The 21,464-nt window shown below is 42.7% G+C and overlaps 1 protein-coding gene across 1 annotated transcript in view; it reads left to right on the plus strand.

Annotated features, from left to right (window-relative positions):
- The first annotated feature begins 4,399 nt into the window (after positions 1-4,399).
- Positions 4,400-21,464, plus strand: part of LOC145401604 (UDP-glycosyltransferase UGT5-like) — a 101,019-nt gene continuing 83,954 nt past the window's right edge. The window contains exons 1-2 of the mRNA XM_080273797.1: positions 4,400-4,549; positions 13,039-13,308. Of these exons, the coding sequence (XP_080129923.1) occupies positions 4,400-4,549; positions 13,039-13,308 (420 nt within the window). The remainder of the gene's footprint in view (positions 4,550-13,038; positions 13,309-21,464) is intronic.

Genomic DNA, 21,464 nt, shown 5'->3' on the forward strand with positions numbered 1-21,464 from the left:
AACCATTTTTCATCATTCAAGTGCCAGATCATATTTCGTAGGATGCCCAATCATAACAGTAACTCAAAAAAAATCCTAACTTCATCATGGCTTTGCACACATACGGTGGAGGAGGCATTAAGTGATTAATCTCTTCGTCCATGCGTGTGTTCACGGGTATGTACAGTCGCCAAACTTTCCACCTGGGCCACCTAGCTGTGAGAGGTGGGTAACGGATGCTGGCAACAGTGTAATTTTTTGTTCATGTATATATGCTCGACGAAAGTTCGGATCATCAACACTCTTATTCCGTAGTGAACCTCAGCCGGAGTTCATCCCAATATTCAATCGACAATTTTTAGCCGACAGAATTTCAAAGGAACTTCTTGGAAGTATTGGATAATGCGAGCACTGAAAACAATAAGTAAAATAATCTAAAAGACCCCATCTTTACATATATTACATATTTATAAACGTATTCTTTTTCATTATTACATGATAAACCCATGGCTAAAAATTGTTTACTGAATATTGGGGGGAAGAACCGTCGTGTGACCGGCCCTTACGGTAGAAAAATAGATACCGGTGTCTGACTATTCGTTTTGCATTTCGCCAGACCTGGACTGGTCTCGATTAAGGCTATTGAAACACCATTCTTAATCCGAGACATGATTAGATAAGTTAGGTCATTAATCGTTACAGGATTACTCCTTGGGTGGATATTAATTTAAACTAAGCAGGAGAGATAGGAACTATAGATGTCGGAGGTAATTGTGTAATCTCACACGTAAGCGGCACCACTTACAATCAGTTTTCCGTGTAATGTGTAATTCAGTCATTCGTTAGATGAATGGACTATAAAGGTGTTCTGTAATGACCACAGTCATATGAAATATGATACGGTATATCATTATCATAGCTGACATAATAGCCATATTCGACAACAGTATGCATAAACTCTTTGCCTGTTGAGGTGACAGTATTTTAACCTCCTACCTCTTCGTGGTGCACCACAGAACACATAAAAACATCTACCTGAAGTACTACCAACGAGGAAATAAGCAACCGTTAAGTGTCTAAACATCATCCTAATGTTTATTGGTCAGTGTCATTCATGATGTGAATATGGCAGGTAATCTTACTTGTAACTGGACGTAGATGATAGGTAAATGCATTCCTCTTCAACCTGATACAAGGAGAGAGTGAGAGAGAGAAAGGCTTGGAGCGATTCCAGTATATAGTGCATTAACATGTTATGGGAACAATGTAAAAATAAGATAAAGAATAAATGTTTAGTTAAGAAAACAAATATTTAGTAGAAAGCTAATGGATCTCAAAAACTAGCTCGGCAATTATTTTTGCAGGCGGTATGAGTAACGTAACCCCCCCCCCCCCCCGTCCGGCACCTGCCCTGGCCTTCACTTAGCCAAGCTCCTCCCTGAAGCAGCTCTCCCACCGGCTCGACCAGTTGCAGGGAACAGGTCGCATGGAACTGTTGCGTGCCACGGGTTTCACGAACTAAAGCCAACTAAGTAGGCCTATTATATAATATATATTACTGGATTATATGTAATAGTATATATTTATATCATTATATTATATATATCACCTTATTATAAAATTAATATTGTCATCGTCCTTTGGCTTTGGTCAGCGCGACTTGTTGCACACAACAGTTTTCCGTGCGACCAGTTTCATGCAACTGGCTGAGCCGATGGAGAGCAGCCTTACTCCTGAGACATTTTTCTTCCCACCCAACTCCGTACCCAGCCATCTATGGGATGAACTCTGACTCTGACGGAGGTTCACTACAGACGAAGTGAGTTGATGATTCGAACTTTCGTCGAGCATGTACACACGAACAAAAATACACTGTTGCCAGCACCCGTTACCCACCTCTCGCGGCTAGGTGGCCCAGGTGGAAAGTTTGGCGACTGTACATCCGTAGCTCTTGGGAGTGCTTTATCTCCTGAATCTCTCAAAGGATTTCAACCATCCCTTTGTCAGTGATACACTATGATGAAACAATCAACTAATTAGGTCAGCAGGATCAAGGAATCAAAGGTGAAAGACACTGGACCTAGTTTATCATTGTCGGCACGATATCTCCTGAAACCCTTGACAGATTTTGACCAAACTTTTGTCAGTGATTTAGTATGAAGGGACAATGAACTGATTAGGTCAGCAAGTTCAAGGAGTCAAAGGTCAGTGTCATATGGGTGTGGGTGAAGTATTTCTCGAATCCCTCATTTTATATCTTGTCTCATCGACCTACGACGAGCCATATCATGGAAGTTGTATGGCAAGTCCGTGCATAAGGCCTGACGGAGGTATACCGAACGATGCTTTGCATCAGCAACTCGGTGGACAAGTTCTCAACGTTTCATTCAGTTTTGTGATATGAGAATCTTAAGATTTTTTTTTCTTAAAAATATGGTGGATTTTGAGTAAGTCCCTCGCACCGTGCCCTGGTGCCCCTCTCCACCTGTGTCCGTGAGTAGAAAGAGTCTAAAGTTGTGGTTCCGTCCCCTAGTGGTATTGATGTTTAAAAGCTGACCCTCCCCACTGCCCCTAGTGTTGCCTCCACCCCTCCCCCTTGCTTGGACCAGTGAACTTGCAACCCCAGGGGAAAACTCACGTTGATAGCCAGCACAGGCACGAGATGGGAAGCCCCGGTAGCTTCCCCTAGTGTGACTCCCCCTCTCTGCAATACACAACGAACTACCTCTAAGTGTCAGTGTTGTGTCCCTGCCCCTGTGTTACCATATACCCTCCCCTCCTTCCCAGTCTTATTCTGTATACACCGAGTGTCTGTAATACAGGTTTATGCTCTGTGATTGGCCCTCGTGATAATGCTCTGTAATAATAGTGTCCTTCGTCCCTGTCACGCGAGTAGATTATAAGTGGTATATTCTCTCGTCCCATGTCACGTGAGTGAAACATAAGATAGCCTAGCCCTCGTCTATGTCACGCAGATGTGTCATAACTATTGTAAGGTTCCGTCTATGTCATGCGAATGGTTGTGGAATGAGAATGTGCTTCTGTCCCTGTCATGCACTGTGTATACTGAATTAGACTGTATTAGGAGTGTTATATGTATACTGTATGAATTATATGTGTATTGCAAAGTGAGAGTACTCCTTGTAAGTGAAGATACACTTCTTGTGTTGGTCAATACTCTGTATGAACTAGGAGGAGACATTTAGTGTAAGGCATAGTGTTCCGTGTCAGCTAATATTCTGTATTCACTAGGTTTGGTCATGAACTGAAGCGTGGGATATATTGTAACCCAGACTTATCGTTAATATATGTGTGCCTTTGCTCAGTCGGTGTTTGGACTTCCCCCTCCTTCTCTGTTTACTCTGACCTGGTCGTGAACAAAGAACCCACGGCCCGCACCGTAGCTGGATCCGAGAACTCGGTGTTCAGACTACGCTGCATAACAATAATAACAATAACAATAATAACAATAATAATAATAATAATAGTAATAGTAGTAGCAGTAGTAGTAGTAGCAGTAGTAGAAGTAATAAAAAAAAAAAAAAAAAAAAACGTGATCTATTGTTTCTCCAAAGCGTCAGTTCTTCCAGTGTAATTCACTAGCACTCAAAACTAGCATATACCTTCACAATAAAAAGTATTGTGACGTTTTTCATATATAAATTTTTTTTTTTTATGTGTCCGACTCTGGGCAAAGGCTTCAGGGCCTATATCTCGGGGGCAGTAGCCTATCCCAAGGCCCATTAGTCCTCCGACACCTCCACATGTCACCACTTCGGCGCTAACACCCACCGTCCATATTGAATACATGCTAGGGTTGTCTCATACAGGACTGGTGTATTGGTATTAGCGGGGGTATTTTTACAGCATGTCGGCGGATCATCTGGTAGATCAGGAAAGCCTGTTTTTTTTTTGTTTTAATTCAAATCCTTAAACTGTTCCCTGCCCCAGCCGTGATTCGAACCTGGGTCCATCAGGACTGCAGGCCGCCTCTCTACCGATTCAGCCACCGCCTCCCCTACATATTTTGTCTGAAGAACTGTCAATAACTATACCTTGTAATTACCCATCACAGCACATCTTTCAAGATAGCAGCCTCACGACAGTATAGTTTCAGCTGCCCCTTCAGAGATTTAACAGAGGTCAAAGTATGTCTCGTAGATAAAGGCGGTCTACGAGTACTATATAAATTAGAAGCCACAGCTGGTTCTTAGAGACGTAAAGGAACATTAGCATCAATACACTTTCTACCAACAGGTGTTTTGACAATTCAGCAATCAGAAGATACCTGCTAGACCAATCCATATTGCACAACAATAATCAACACAAGGCAAAATCATTGTGCAAAATAGTATTTAGAGGTGCGTCCCTGCAAACCACCTAACCACAAGCTTCCCTAACTGTACATTGTGGTTTGCAGATGCGGGTGTGGTTGCTGCTGGTGGCTGCGGTGGTGTGTGTGTCATCTGTGCAGGCGGGTCGTATCCTCTTCCTCAATCCTGTAGGGTCAAAGAGTCACAAGAACTTTTTTATGGGCATCGTCAACGCACTGGCAGACCATGGCCATCAGGTGACTTATTACACACACACGAGAGAGAGAGAGAGAGAGAGAGAGAGAGAGAGAGAGAGAGAGAGAGTCCTATTCATATTACCACCTCCATCCATTGTTCTGGAACACGAAAGCTCTTCTGCTGGAGTGGAAGAGGAGCATTATATTTGGACCACACTGAAAAGTAACAATAACTATAACGTTAGTCACTGTCCTTGGCTTGTTAAATAATTATCCCACTGAGTTTATATACAGGTATACTTTTGACACTGCAGTATTTGATCATAAAGACGCTGTTGTCGATGCAAACCATATAATTATTCCTCCAACACCACTGAATGCAGGGGCGAATCCAGGAATATTTCTGAGGTGTTGCCCATATCATTTTCCAAAGAAATGAGTGTTCGACATCCCCTTGCTCTTAATCAGTTAAACGACATTTTTCGGCAAGGATGGTTTATGTTGGAGAAATAAACATAATAACCAGTAATTGATGCGTTTTATATATATGCACAGTACAGGATGTTACCTTAATGTGATAAACCAGAGGTGTTGCCCTGGCAGCATAGGTGATATCCCTGGATCCACCCACGCAATCAACACCCTTTTTATTTTAATTCTGCCACTCCAAGATTATTTTTGTCGGTTTTAGAAAAATCTTTCCCAGTGTAAGGAGTAGTGGAGGAAGTTCCTAATCATTTGAAACCATCAAATCCATCTAAAACCTAATAAAATGGCTTGCGAAGAGCAAGAAAGGATGAAAGTAAAATGGCATCATTGCCATGAATAGGTTAAAAAAGGCTGCACAGAAATTCAACTCTTCCTTTTTGAACAGTAAAAGATAAGGGTTATGATTTTTCCTTTCCATTTGTATGGCATTACATATTTATTCGTCATCAGAAGCGCAAATTCCCAGGACTAAATATGTAAGGCAATAATAATCAGTTATAGGCCTCTGAATGGCATTATGTAAGCAATAAATCAAAACGACCATTTGGATTTAATATGTCCGTCTATCTATCTATTGGCAGACGCCTTAATCCCGTAAGGGATGGCCACAAACAAATTGCCTCCACGTTGCCCATTCCAATGTCCCATCACTGACCCGCTTCCAGCTCACACACACCCTCTCTCATATACTATACCTCTACACTCCATCCCTCCATCTCATCCTTGGACACCCCATCCCTCTCCCCCCCCCCCCACCACGTCACTCACACTTTGCTTTTCAGTCTCGCACTCTCCATCCTCTCCACATTGCCACACCACCTCAGTGTGTTTCTCCTAACGGTTCCTATCACATCCACATCCACACCACACGCTCCTTCACACCCTCATTAGTCAGTTTGTCTCTCCATGTGACTGCACATGCTCCTCTGAAATATCTCATCTCCACTGCTCTCTCTCTTGACCTCTGTCCCTCCAACAAGGTCGATGCTTCACTTCCATACGTTAGAGTTGGTATCACAATACTGTCATGTGGTAACTTTTTTACTTCCAAGCTCACTTCCCTGTTTCTTATTGCTGCTTTCAAGGGACTATCAACCTTTCTTCCGTGTCTCACCCTTCCAAGCACTTCACCTTACGAACTTCCATCCTTTCTCATCACTACTCAAATATTTAAATGCACTCACATTTTCCATTCCTCCTCATCCAACCTCACTGTACATTCACTGACTTCACTTCTCTCGAAGGCCATAACTTTACTCTTCCCTACATTCATCTTTAAATTCCGTTCTAACACACTCTCCCAGACTCATCCACCAAGCCTTGCAGCTCCTATTCGTCTTCACTTAACAAAACAGTATCATCTGCAAACAACATTACAGGGAGTTTCCAAACACTGCCCTCTCTCATTAGAGTCAATCCAACATCCACTGCCATACCTTGTATCTCTTTTATAACCCCATCCATATACAGATCTAACAACCATGGAGACATGACACATACCTGTTTCAGTCCAACCTTCAAGTAGAAAAATTCACTCAGATCACTATCCACACGCACTGCAGCCTTAGCACCCTCATACATTCTCTCTACAGCATTCAAAAACTTCCCATCTACTCCATATATTCTTAATACTTTCCACATTCCTTGTCTATCCAGCCTGTCATATGTTTTCTCCAAATCCATAAAGGCCTCATAAAACTTCTTTCCCTTCGCTAGAAACTTTTCCACTGAAGATCTAAGGATGAATATCTAATCTACACAACCTCTTTCCTTCCTAAAACCTTCCTATTCTTCTCCAACTAATTCCTGTTATTTCCCTAACTCTATCAATAAGTGTCCTACCATATACTTTTCCTAATAACACTAAGAAGACAAATGCCCCAATGATTCCCACACACTTCTTTTTCCTCTTTTCCTTTGTACAAGGGAATAATTATCCCTGACTTCCACTCCTCCGGGACTCTACCTTCCTCCCAGGCCAACCTGCACATCTGCCATATCTCTTCTACTACTATCTCTCCCCCATGCTTCAGCATTTCACCACACACTCCATCAATTCCTGGGGCTTTCCCCATTTAGACTTTCTTCTTTGCTGCTACAACTACCACCATATTGATTTCTTTCTCTCCTCTCACATCCCTTCTTCTCCCAGTCATTCCCCAGCCACTTATACCTGCATTTCTTTTATTCTCTAAGTTCAACAGTTCCTTAACGCGTCACGTCCCAACCGATTTCCCACCTCCAATACCCCCCAATCCCGAGCTATTTTGGATTTTTTTTTTTTTGGCTAAAACCTCCGCTTTTGTTGAGAAACAAAGGAAAATCACCAAGAAAGGGCTTACCACGGTCCATAAGTGATCAGAACAGGTGAGGCACCTCGCGTCAGGTATCGTATTCTGTCACTGACGTGTGAGGCTCTCACGTTTTGTATGGTAGTTAATTTTGGGAGATACAACAAAGAACATATCTACATTTATTGATTTTGAACTAATAAACGATCACAACAACAATATAATGGTTTTCAATGATATATGTAGGATAAATAAGCATTGTTCCATCGCGCGAGCATAGCGAGTTTGGTCATATTGGTCACGCTAGTTGCCAAGTTTCTTGTTTCAGTAAATATATCATTTTTTCTACTTGCATAATACCGTTTCAATGACATTTTACCATTTTTGACTTTATGTAAATGTTTTCAGCTGTTTCCATTCATTACGATGATATTTAGCATAACTATTGCGCACAGCTGCTTACTCAGCGCAGTTGCTATGACTCTTCTCTCAACATACATTATTCTTCTTTTACTTTCATATTATTGTTTTTATGACATTGTACCATTCTTCAAATAATGTAAATATTTTCACTTATTTACATACCTTACGAAGGTATTTAGCTAAATGCTATTGCATATTCATGTATCAAGCACCATTCGTGTTTCAACTTATAATTTATTTCTTCACTCCCAATATACTTCCCCACTTACATTACACCCGTTTCCACCATATACTACTACTTACATATTTACGGGCCTTATTCATTCCACTGAGCGTCTGAATATTGCATCAATATACCCTTGCTAGGAATGTTTTGACTTAGATTATATTTATGCACTTACATAATAATTTTCCACTTACATTACACCCGTTTCCACTTTATACAACTATTTACATATTTACGGGCCTTATTTATCCACTGAGCGTCAGAATATCGCATCTATATGCACTTACTAGGAATGTATTGACATAGAATATAATTATGCACTTACATAATATTCCACTTACATTACACCCGTTTCCATTTTTATACTACTATTTACATATTTACAGGCCTTATAATTACACTGAGCGTCTGTATGTCGCATTTCTTCCTGAGTATGAGCGTCATATCACATTCACACCATATCAGAACTGCATCAAGGTGTGGCATTCACTGAAACAAGGGTGAATGCAGAGACCCACGTCACACTCTACGCACTCATAGCGGGTGTCTTTTCTCTGAGTGATGGGTCTCACACGGGAATTACCACACACATGACACCTGCGTTGGGGCCTAGGTCTATTTGGCTGGGGAGGTATAGAAGTGGGGAAATGGCTGGCGGATATTCTCAGGGGAGTTTGGGCGGTAGGGGCAGTGCATGTGCGTTGTTGGGGCCTCTCGATCGCATACCTGGCAAAAGTCTCAAGTGTAAGCTCCCTCACAAACCTTTCAAAGGTTTCCTGCACTCCTGTTGTCATGGCGTGCATGTGGTGGCAATTGAGGGCAGTTATATCTAGCAGGTGAGAGAAGAGCTTCTTGTACCACTTCATCGTGGTCCTGGCACACTCGACAGTGGATATCATGGAGTCTGACTGGTCCACCAGGGGCAGGTTGATGTTATAATCAAGCACACACTCTGGTTTCCAGATGTGGTGCCTCCTCTCGCTGCGCTAATCCACGGACTCTGTACGGTGCATCAATGGGCGGTGAACTGTGGACAAGAGGCTGACTTCTTTGTTGTGGTACCACACTGTAGCTAGGATATTGTTAGCCTGGAAGAAGACCACTTCATTTTTTTCTAGTTTCCGCCCCACCTTGATCATGTGATGCCAGTTCACCTTGATGGTACCACAGAGTCCCGTGTCATGCAGGTGTAGATAACGAGCAAGAGGAGGGCTAGTGTACCAGTTATCCAGGTAAAGGAAGTGACCACAATGAAGGTAGTCTTCAATCATTGTCTTTACCACTGCTCCAGACAGTCCAATACTCCGATCTTCTATTATGTCTATCTGTGCACCAGTGTACAAGACTATGTCTTGCACATAACCAGTTTTACAGTCAGATATAATAAAGATCTTGAACCCAAAACGATGCCTATTGCTGTGTATGTACTGCGGAAATGAAATATTGCCTCTCCACAGCACGAGACTCTCGTCTATGACAAGGTCTCTATAAGGATAAAATGAAGAACGGAATGTTTGCCATAGATGATCAAAAAACCACCTAATTCGCCTCATTTTATCAGTGTCATTTGCATTGGCAGGATCATCAACATCGTAAAAGTGGAGGCGGCTTAGAATTTACTGAAACCGATTACGGTTCACGATTTTGCCAAATATTGGTGTCTCCATGATAGGGTCCCTTGTCCAGTATGCCGGAATTCTGTTTTTACGTACAATACCCATCAAAAGGACCAGGGCAAAAAATAAAAACATTTCTGCAAGGGAGACAGGGTACTCATAAATTAATGATGGAATGCCTGCTCCTTGTGCCCAGTCTTTCACTCTCACGGTGCTGGCTGCTAGCAAAACGGTTGATTTGTTCCACTGTCTGCTCCACAAAACCCTCACTGAAGAACAGGTGGAAAAAATCCAGCCTGGTGGAACAATGGTGAATTCCTGGAGCAGTGCAGCCAGTACGCCCCTGCTCAGTGAAGGGGTGAATGATGGGAGAAAAATCACTGCCAACTTTCCAATTCCAACTCACATAACCCTCGCCCCCATCATCCCCATCGTCGCCTTTGTCAGGGTGGGGAGGAGATGCTGGTGGGGGAGGTTGGGGAGGAGCAGTGTGGAGGGCTTCCCCATTCGCACTCCTCTTCCCTTGGCCTTTACCCTTCCCCTTTCCCTTACCCTTATGGTCTTGGGGAACATCAGGGGGCTGTGGGGAGGAAGTCTGGGAATATTGGGGAGCATAAGACGTGCTGGGGATGGCTCCTCCTCACCTCCCTGCTCCATCACCACACCACATGATTCACCATGCACCCTCACTGCCCCACGTGATACGGCCCGCCGCCTCACATCACCACGGGAGAGTGATGACTCACTCCCGCCACTCTCACTTTCTATGCTCCCCCCTACACTTTCCATTTCACTCCCCCCTCCCTCCACGCCACTTCCACCCTCCCCAAACAAAACACTAGGCCCATGCCTGCTAGTACGACGTGCTGTGCGCTCGAGGCCATGATGCTTGATAATCTTGCGGCCATACCACCTGGCAGCATGTCCCACGGCTCCGTCCTCGTCCTCGTCCTCGAATTCGGGCTCCACATCACATAGGAGCTATTGAGACGTTGTTGCACGATGTTTTGGTGCAGGCTGGCCCTCTCTAGTGGCACAATAGGTCATGTAGCACTGCTTCCTAGGGGACGGGACCTCCTCATCACTGCTGCTAGTTTCCTCCTCCTCTGGTTGGACATAATCCTTGTCCACCGCCTCGTCATCGAGGGGCGAATCACTGTCACCTGTGAAGGCATCCAGGGCGGCTTGAATTTCCTCCTCCGAGAGACCTCCGTGCGCCATGTCTGACCTGGCTCACTGCTAACAGGTGAGCGACCGAGCCGAGGGTAAGAGCGGGTCCCTGAGTGTCCCTGCCTGGTGGCAGGTAGGGGAAGGTCTCCCGACTCTACGTCCCAAAAATCAAGTACGTGATTTGAAATTTGTGCAAATAATGAACCTTGCAATTGCACGACGTACCAGTACGTTGACGGGACTGGCAGTTACATAATGTTGCGACGTAGTCATATGTCGACGAGACTCCTCAGGTTAAAGTGTTCTCTCCATCTGCTCACTTTTTCTCCCATCTCCACCAGTGATATACCATTTTCATCTTTCATTCCCCGAAAAACTTCATTGCCACCCTGTCCAACTCTCTTTACCTCTTTCCAGAACATTTTCTTACATTCCCTTCATTTTACAGTCAAATTCCTTACAAATTCTGCATCCACTCTCTTCTTACTCTCTCTTAATAATATTTTCACCTCTCTCTTCCTCTTTACATATAACTCTCTCTTCTGTCTCTCAATTTCTTTCACGCCCCTGTTTCTCATCCTCACATTATATGCTTGCTTTTTTTGTGCCACAGCCTGTCTTACCTCTTCATTCCACGATACTGTTCCTTGCACCCCTTTTCGTCTTCTCTTCACCCCACACAGCACCTCACATGCTGCACAGATTTCTTCTGTGAATATCTTGCACACACCTTCCACTTCCCCCATCTGCTCCAATCCATATATATATATATATATATATATATATATATATATATATATATATATATATACATATATATATATATATATATATATATATATATATATATATATATATATATATATATATATATATATATATATATATATATATATATATGTACATATATATATATATATATACATATATATATATATATATATATATATATATATATATATATATATATATATATATATATATATATATTTTAACCCAATCGCTCCTCTGCTTCTCTCTTATATTCTGCCTCTATCTCATCCTCTTGTAACTTTTCCACTTTCCTTGCATATGCTACCTTTTCCCATCCTTCCCTTCTTCTATTTCTCCATTTCATTTGGACACTGATTTTGACCACCACCGAGTGGTGATCGGAAAGTCCACCCCTCCAACCTCTATATGCTCTTGCATCCATTACTCACTTTCGCATCCTTCCATCCACACACACATAGTCAATCATTGCCTTCTGTTCATTCAGTTCCCCACCCACCTTTCTCAACACTCACCATGTATATCTATGATTATTTTGTGCCTGAAGAGGGTATTGGCTATCACCAACTTTCTAATGTCCACTAAAGCACTGCCATTCTTATCTAACTGCCATTCTCATCTCTCTTAGGAGGCACACCCCACTTACCAACTACTCCATCCACCTTCACATTCCCTACAGTACTTTACCATTCTTTTTGCCAATCAAAAACACAGTCATTCCTTTCAAACTTTTCCACGCACACTTTCACATATGTCCAGAACTCTTGTCTCCCTCTGCTTGCACGATCTTGTGTTGGCACGTACACGCATACAGTCACCCACATTTGTAGTCCAACTTTCAATCTTACCTACACAATCCTTGAGTCAACCGATCCATGCTCTCTTATATTCTCCTTCCATCTGTTATCACAACACGCACTCCTTCTTTTGTCCTCTCATTCTCAGCTACTACCGCACATGTACCCCATCCATACTACCATTCTGTCACACTCTCACCTCTCCATTTTGTTTCAGTTAATCCACATACATCCACTTTTGCACCCTCAAGCACATGGACAATCTCTTTCTCTTTCTCCTCATCATTTGGACCCCTTACATTCCAAGTCGCCATCCGTATCATGTCCTTTGTTCGGTCTTTAGTCGTCATCTTTTGGTCAGTCCTGGTCCAAGGCTTCTTGTTCGTATTTTTAGTTAGTTGTTTTCCGGGGAGGGGCATTGACCCTTCGCCAACCCACTTGTTGTAACGTAGGGAACACGTGTTGGTTGGTTATAAGGTTACCACCTTGCGTTGTAAATGCTTTCCTGGTTTACAGGAAATCATTTTGCTTGCCACTCAGTGTAGAGATACCCTAATAACAGAGTAACACTACACTAAGTGGGTGGATGGTGACCTCCCCCACCTACCACAATATGTAATAAGGGATATGTAATATGTCATAGGGGATAATGATATCATTATTAGGAAGGGTAGTCAAACTTGTGCAGGCAATCAGCTATATATTTATCAAGTCTGAAATACACATATAATGAATAGTATTACTTAGTAATGTTATTATTCTGCAGATTACACTGGTGTCCGCTTACCAGCCGTCAAAACTGCGTGAGAATGTGCGAGAGGTTGTGCTGCCTGACATGGACTTTTCGACGGTCATTCCCAACATGTTTGAGTGGAAATGGACGGGCCCACTAACCATAATGCAGAAGGCGCCTGGATTCTGTTGTGATGCCTTAGAAAAGGAAGAAATGCAAATTCTTTTAACCGAGGAGTTTGAGCTCATCATGCTCTCAGCATATATCAGTGACTGTTTTCTCTCAGTTGTTCACCGAATGAAGGTAATTTTCTTCGGCGCTTTCATGTATTTTTTTTTTTTCTTTTTGTGAACATGTTTCTTATACTAATCAGTAATTTCTCACTTACCACCCTAGATACATTCGTGAAAAACATATTGTTTTGTAATAATATTTTAAAGTGAGAGTTACTTGCAGCAAAAATGATAAATTATAAAGTGTATAAAGTTCATAACCAGGGTCTTGTTAATAACTGTGTCTATTACACACACACATACACATACACACACGCATATATATATATATATATATATATATATATATATATATATATATATATATATATATATTACACATACACACACCCGTATATGTATAAAAGGGAATTTCAGTCTGTCTATCCTTTATGAAAATCGATAAGGATGCATATGCAGTAGAACTCTCTAAAATCCCTTAACAGATGTAATGGTTTACAGCGCATTTAGATGTGTACATTATAGTTGCTAAATTTTGAGAATCACTGGCAAAACTGCAAAAAGGTAGATTTTCTTAGTGTCATTATGTTGGTTCAGATTGGAAATAGACGTTTTTCGGTGTGTATAACAACGCTTTTTGGAGAGTCGAAGCGGAGGAGACCGAGCAGAAACTCATTTATAAATGCGAGCGCTGGGCTTCGAGAACATAATTCAGGTTTACTGATGAATCACATAACTGGAACTTATGAAGGTTATTCGCACTGACTGATTGATGATTCATATGACAAATTTGGAACTAACTATAACTCAGAACAAATTCAGTTTCACGTCAAATTCTATCTGTCACTCTGTCGTCCATGAAAACAAGAGGGATGCATAATTACAGAATTATCTTATCAGCTCTAACAGGTGTAACTATTGTGAAATTTATTGTGTATATTACAGTTGCTGAAGTGGTGCCCTATGAGGGACTTTCAGGTGTCGTCTGCTACCTGGCTGGTGAACCAAAACTCGGTCCTAGACCTGAAAAAGTAACATAACGATTGTGACTATGTGTCTGGATAACCTTACAAGAGTTAGCAACACTATGGACCATTAAAGTCACTAAAATACCCGTTGATAAAAAATATCACACCCATGAATGAATACTTTTGACTGGCTATTTTGCACATGCGTACCAGCAATCCGTTACACACAGAAATTTGTGTTACTGGTTAGTTCAGTGCAATTGGCTTTCATATCTACATTCGTATCATCTTTCTGAGTAAGAATAGTGCTTTCTTGAAGCATGTCATAACTCTAAGTCGCACGTTTGTCATCCAAGCTGACGGATCGGATTCGAAGCCATCTTCGGTGAAACCAAGCAGCCCTGTTTTTGTCGGCCAAAGTGATACGAAGCCGGCCCATGTGTTTGCCATCGAATCCAAGACCGTCTTCGTATCTCACCCAAGCGTGGTCGGGAGCAGTCTTGGTGTAGCTTGGGGAGAGTGAGATTGGCCAGCAAGGACACTTAAATAATAAATATAATGAAATCAGCACTATGTACATACCATTTAGGTGCAGGTGGCTAATATTAAAGACATATAGAGCCAGTTCAGCACAAATAACGGCTAAATGTAAGTTGCATATTCGTCAGAAGATCTTCGGCGAATCCCTCTGTTTACTTTGCGATAGGCACGTAATTTTTCGGTTCTACGTATTCTGGACTGTTTTTGCGAACAGAAACCAAGCGCCCCAAGACGCGCTTCGAATCCCAAGCTGCAGCTTGGACGACAAAAACACGGCTCTAGTTTTCTGAAATTTAGTATTTGCCAAATACCGCCACTTGTCATTTGTTTCCATACGCCATAAGCGACCGTCCCCATGGCGGGATAAAACATAGCTCACTTTTCGCTAGCCCTCGGAGAAGGCGGTTGTGCATACGGTTCATTACTATACCATTGTGGCGATTAATCAAGGTTTTTAAGTTCAATATTTGCACGATTCGTATGATATACAGTCATCAGCACAAATTCGCTGCAAGCCTGCTCGTGTGATGTGGGTCGTTTTGTCTGGCAGCAGTGTATGGGAACTAGTTGCCACAGAGGCTTTTAAACGCCTTAAAAATATGTTTGTAAGAATTAGTACTATAAATAGCCCAGAATGAAATAGTCTTTACATCTGATTAGCATAAAAATGTGCGAAAGAAGACAGAAAAATGTCGAATGATGAAACTTCCGCTCTCTCCTCCCCGTACCCCCCAACCAGATGATCCTCCCCAGGCTACCTCTCACCACACCTCACCCCCTGCTCTCCTTCTCCACTCCCCTCTATCCTTACCCTGCTTACCTCATTATTTTTTATTCACCGCGCTAACCTACGTAATTAACCGCACTCTTCTCTATTTCTCGTCATTTCCTGTATCCTTTTTGTTTCCCTACATTCGTGGGATTCTTGCCATGCCACAGTCTTTTCACTCACTCCTTACTCCAAACATGATGCAGTAGTTCGAAACAATACTGGTTCTGATACTGCTTCATGAATCAGTGAACAGTATGAGGAGAATGAGAACATTTTCCTAGGGAAGAGAGAGGGCGAGAAGTAGGAGGAATGGGCACAAATGTTTTAATTACGCCTACTGAAATAATAGCCACCGACTGCCAGGCTCACTCAAACACCAGTAAGGAATACATCACAAGAACGAGGCCTCAATGCTCCTATATCTCCTGGCTGCTGATAGTGACAAAGGGTGGAGAAAACAAAGACAACTGGAATAAAAGAAGTGGGAAGGAGACTGAGAGGGTGAGAATGGGACCCGAACTGGAAGGGATATTGATAATTAGCCTTGGATATAGTTGGCAGTACTGCGAGCAACTGGCATAGGGCAGACTGGGTTTAGTAAACAGTCAAGAGAGAATTGCGATGCGCCAGTGGAGTTAGTGCCGTTGATAAACGAATTAAGGTAGAGAGGATGGAGAGAGGAGTCAGTGGAGAGGCAAGAAAGTGAGTGGGGGAAGGAGGGAGAGGGAGCGGTGGGGGGAACATCAGGAGGAGAGAGGGGAAGGGAGCTTAGACACGGTTATAATGAGGAATCTCGGAGTATTACGCTCATTCGTCATTCCACAACATTATTCTGTCAGCTCTTGCACTTTTTTATACTAATCAAATACGGTATACAGAATATTCTACTCTAGGCAGTCACTAGTACCACTTCTTAAAAACGAGTTTTAAAGTATATAAAAGTCTGTGTGGCAACTAGTCCCCTTACACTGTTGCCAGACAAAAGGGCTCACACCACACGAGTAGACTTGCAGTGAATTTATGCTGACGACTGTACCTTGATTTATACAACGAGGAAAAAACAGAAAGACAATTACAAGTTAGGCTAGAGCGTGTGCTGCTACATGAGGGTGATTAAACTACTTCCTTCACTCTGACGACGTAAATCATATTATTCTTTATTCCGACGGCTGTGTTCAGCTTAGGGTAGACTGAACTGGATGATAATACAGCTTCATTAACTCCCTTCAGTATGAGTATTCTAAATGGTAAAATCGTTTGGCAGCAAGAATAAAACTATAAATCATTGGACTGAAAAAGTTAGGCTTCAGACATCACTTTCTCGTTCAGAGGCTCAGAGGCTTACCCCTGGGGGTAGGGGGGTTTCAAGAATACTCCCCCAGTATCCCTGCTTGTCGTACGAGGCGACTAAAAGGGTTGGTGGTGGGTTAGTGCCCCACCCCGTAAAAAGAACTAACTAAAAAAGCGAACAAAGCGCCTCGGACCCGGACGGACCATACGTTGACGACTAAGGAACGGACAAAGGACATTCTGAGAGTAGGAACGTGGAATGTGAGAGGAGTGAATGATGAAGTGAAAGAGAGAGAGATTGTCCAGGTGCTTGAGGATGCAAAAGTGGATATATGTGGATTGACTGAAACTAAATGGTGAGGTGAAAGGATGAGAGAATGGGAATACGGTGTAGGTATATGTGCGGGAGTCAGTGAGAATGAGAGGGCAAGAGAGGGAGTATGTCTGATGATAAGCAAGAAGTGGAAGGAGAATATAAGAGAGTATGGAACAGTGGGTGCAAGGATTGTATGGGTGAGAATGAAAGTAGGTATACAAGCATGGGCGACTGTATGTGTGTATGCTCCAACAGAGGATCGAGTGGCAAGAGTGAAAGATGAGTTTTGGGCGAGAGTAGAAGCATGTATGGACAAGTTTGAGAGGAGCGAGAGAGTGCTGTTGATTGGAGACATGAATGGCAAAGTTGGGAATGTACGAGTGGATGGAGTGGTTGGTCAGTGGGGTGTGCCAGCTGAAGTAGATGGGAATGGTAGTGCTTTGGTGGACATCTGTGCTGGTAAGGGGTTGGCAATAGCCAACACCTACTTTCGTCATAAGATGATCCACCGGTATACATGGAGAGTAATGAGGAGGATGGATGGTGAACTTGTTGAACGAAAGGCAATGATAGACTACGTGTGTGTGGATGAGCGAATAAGAAGACAAGTGTTGGATGCAAGGGTGTGGAGAGGGTGGGGGAATGGAGTCTCGGACCATCACTTAGTGATGGCCAAGGTAGAGCTGCAAAGAAAGTGGTTGAGGAGACGAAGGGGAAGACAGGAGGAAGCAGCTCCTGTGAGAAGAGTGGAGAAATTGCAAGATAGTGAGAAAAGGACAGAGTTTAAGAGCATATTGGAAGAAAGATTGGGAAGGTATGAGCTAGAGCAGATGGAAGGGGTGGAAGACGTATGTAAGATATTCACGGAAGAGATAAGCGCAGCGTGTGAGGCGGTTTGTGGAGTGAGGAGGAGATGCAAGGGTGTGCAAGGGACAGCATCGTGGAATGATGAGGTGAAACGAGCTGTGGAACAAAAGAAGAAGGCATATGGTGAATGGTTGGCGAGTAGAGGTAGGGGAGAAGATGAGAGAGAGAAGAGAGAGGTACATGTAAGCAGGAGAAGGGAGGTTAAGAGACTGGTGAAGGAGAGTAAGAAGAAAGTGGATGAAGAGTTTGGGAGAAATCTGAGTGTGAAATGGAGGGAGAGTAAGAAATTGTTTTGGAAGGAGGTAAAGAAAGTAAGGCAGTGTGAAAGGGGAAATAGTAGGAGAGTGAAAGATAGGAATAATAGATTGTTGGTGGAGAAGAGAGAGAAATTGAGGAGATGGAAGGAGCAATTTGAGGATTTGTTGAATGTAGAGAGTGAGAGCAGTGTGAGTATAAGTGGTTGGGGAATGGCTGGGAGAAGAAGAGATGAGAGGAGGGAGGAAGAGATCAGTAGGTCGGAAGCAGTGGAAGCGATGAAGAAGATTAAGGTGGGAAAGGCCCCAGGAATTGATGGAGTGTGTGGTGAAATGCTTAGGTATGGGGGTGAGATTGTTGTGGAGTGGATATGGAAGTTGTGTAGATTGGCTTGGGAAGAGGGAAGGGTTCCAGAGGACTGGAAATCAGGTATAATTGTTCCTCTGTACAAAGGAAAAGGGGAGAGAGAAGTATGTGGTAACCATAGGGGTATTTGCCTTCTTAGTGTGACTGGTAAAATATATGGTAGAATACTCATTGATAGGGTTAGGCATATGACAGAGGAGCTAGTTGGAGAAGAACAAGGGGGATTTAGGAAGGGAAAAGGGTGTGTACATCAGATATTTGTTCTAAGATGTTTAGTGGAGAAGTATCTAGAGAAGGGAAGGAAAGTGTATGCTGCCTTCATGGACTTGGAGAAAGCTTATGACAGAATAGATAGGCAAGGTATGTGGAAGGTATTAAGAATATATGGAGTGGAGGGAAAATTATTGAGTGCTGTGAAGAGTATGTACGAGGGAGCTAGGGCTACGGTGCGAGTGGATGGTGAGCTGAGTGAGTTCTTTGATCTCAATGTGGGACTGAAACAGGGGTGTGTGATGTCTCCATGGCTGTTTAATATATATATGGATGGGGTTGTAAAGGAGGTGCAAGGTAGGGCAGTGGATGTGGGGCTGGGCCTAATGAATGAGGGTGAGATTTGGAAGCTTCCGGTGTTGCTGTTTGCTGATGATACAGTATTGTTGAGTGAAGATGAATGGGAGTTGCAAGGTTTGGTGAATGAATTTGGGACAGTGTGTAGGAGGAGGAAGCTGAAAGTTAATGTAAACAAAAGTAAAGTTATGGTGTTTGAGAGGAATATAGTCACAGAGTGTGCAGTGAGGTTGGATGGTGAGGATATGGAGAATGTGAGTGCAGTCAAGTACTTGGGTAGTGTGATAAGTAAGGATGGAACTTTGAGGGATGAAGTACGTGAAAGGGTACAGCAGGGAAGAAAGGTTGTTGGTACACTGAAAGCAGTGATGAGAAATAGGGAGGTGAGTATGGAAGTTAAGAAGTCACTGCATGATGGTATTGTGATCCCTACCCTGACGTATGGAAGCGAGGCGTGGACCTTGCAAGAGGGGAACAAGTCAAGAGTGAGAGCAGTGGAAATGAGTTACTTAAGAGGAGCATGTGGAGTGACGTGGAGGGACAGGTTGACGAATGAAGAAGTGAAGGAACGTTGTGGGGTAGATGTGGATGTGGTTGAAAAGATTAGGAGAAATACACTGAGGTGGTTTGGACATGTGGAGAGAATGGAGAATGAAAGACTGACTAAGAGGGTGTATGTAGGTGAGGTGGAGGGAGGAGAGGGAGGGGTAGACCGAGGATGAGGTGGAGGGATGGAGTTGAGAGGTATATGAGGGAGGGGGGGTGAGTTGGGGGGAGGGGAGTCAAATGGTGGGTGACAGAGTGACTTGGAGGCGTTTTGTCTGTGGCCACCCTTTGCGGGATTAGGGCGTCGGGCTATAGATAGATAGATAGATAGACGTTAAATGATGCAGACTGTCAACATTAAAATGTACATACATTTTGTTTCTTCATTTTTAGTATTTTAAACAGACATTAAGGTGGTAACTTTTTGCTGAGATGTCTACTAAACGCAAGGTATTATACAATTAAAACTCAGCCATGTAATGTAATTTCATCAGAAACACAAATCAAGGGGTAGCCAAGCGGCAAAGTAATAACACTAGTAATAAAAGTAACTAGGCTTTTTTTTTTTTTTCTTTCTTTCAGGTGCCTCAGTGCAAGCCATTAATTCCCTTTGTACAACAACTGATAGAAAAAGGATAACTCTGTCTGTCCGTCTGTCTGTCTGTCTGTCTGTCTCTCTCGTGAGCGAGTTTTGAATCTTGGCATTACTAGGATAGGATACAGAAATTAATGTAGGCTGATAGGCTAAGTAGTCCCTGATTTGATTCGGCAGCCTCTGAATTTGAGTTATCACACTTAATCCCTTTAATGCAGTATAGTTCATTCTCAACACTGGATGGACGAAACAAGCACTGGTCTTTGGTAAACACTGAGTATGGGCTGTTCTATTCAGAACTGTCCCTTTAATGCGCATGCGCGAGCCTCGTGGCGATAAGTTAAATGCTTAAATTTACAAAATACTTAATTTCAGATAATACAAGGACTGTCAGTACGAAGTTGATGTTAATAATGTATAATAGGCAGGCCTTAAATATATGAGAGACCGGCTACAATGTCCAGCAAATCAAATATATTTTATGCAAGTTGTAGTTGTGACAGCCTGACACTTCGGTATCGAGTCTATGTTCATAGATTATAAAATCTTGAAAATAAGGGAGATCATTCTTATTGGCCAAGATTTTTCTGAGTAATATTCTAGTAATTTCAATGGCATATGCCATTACTGTATCTCACAGTTAGACACTGGAGTACAAATAATCCACGGCTATTACAAGCATGACAACCATCAAAAGACTAGTGTAGGACCGAGTTTGGAATGACACAGCACTGAAAGTCCAAACGTGATAGCCATTTACCGTAGAATCATTTACTTTGACAACGATATTATTATTGGCTTCAATGGGTTGGATGCGTGGATTGATTGGGCGGGTGGGTGGGTGGGGTGGGTGCACAGGACCGATGGGTGGGTAGGAAGAGGTAAAATTGGTCCATAGTAGGAGTATGTCCATGCGAAATATATGAATAAGGAAATAGGTCGAAGGAGGAACAGAGTTTCGATGGGTATAATGGGATCTTAGTGTTCCTTCCTCAGCTGGCCATCCATGGACCCAGGTCATGGTGGTATGTGCACCATCATAGGTTTTACCCGGACAAAGCCAGTTATCCTTGCTTTAGTGTGTATATATATATATATATATATATATATATATATATATATATATATATATATATATATATAT

The sequence above is a fragment of the Coenobita brevimanus genome, chromosome 56 (genome assembly GCF_032717465.1).
Source record: "Coenobita brevimanus isolate Jiangsu-jjx chromosome 56, ASM3271746v2, whole genome shotgun sequence".
Lineage (NCBI taxonomy): Eukaryota > Metazoa > Arthropoda > Malacostraca > Decapoda > Coenobitidae > Coenobita > Coenobita brevimanus.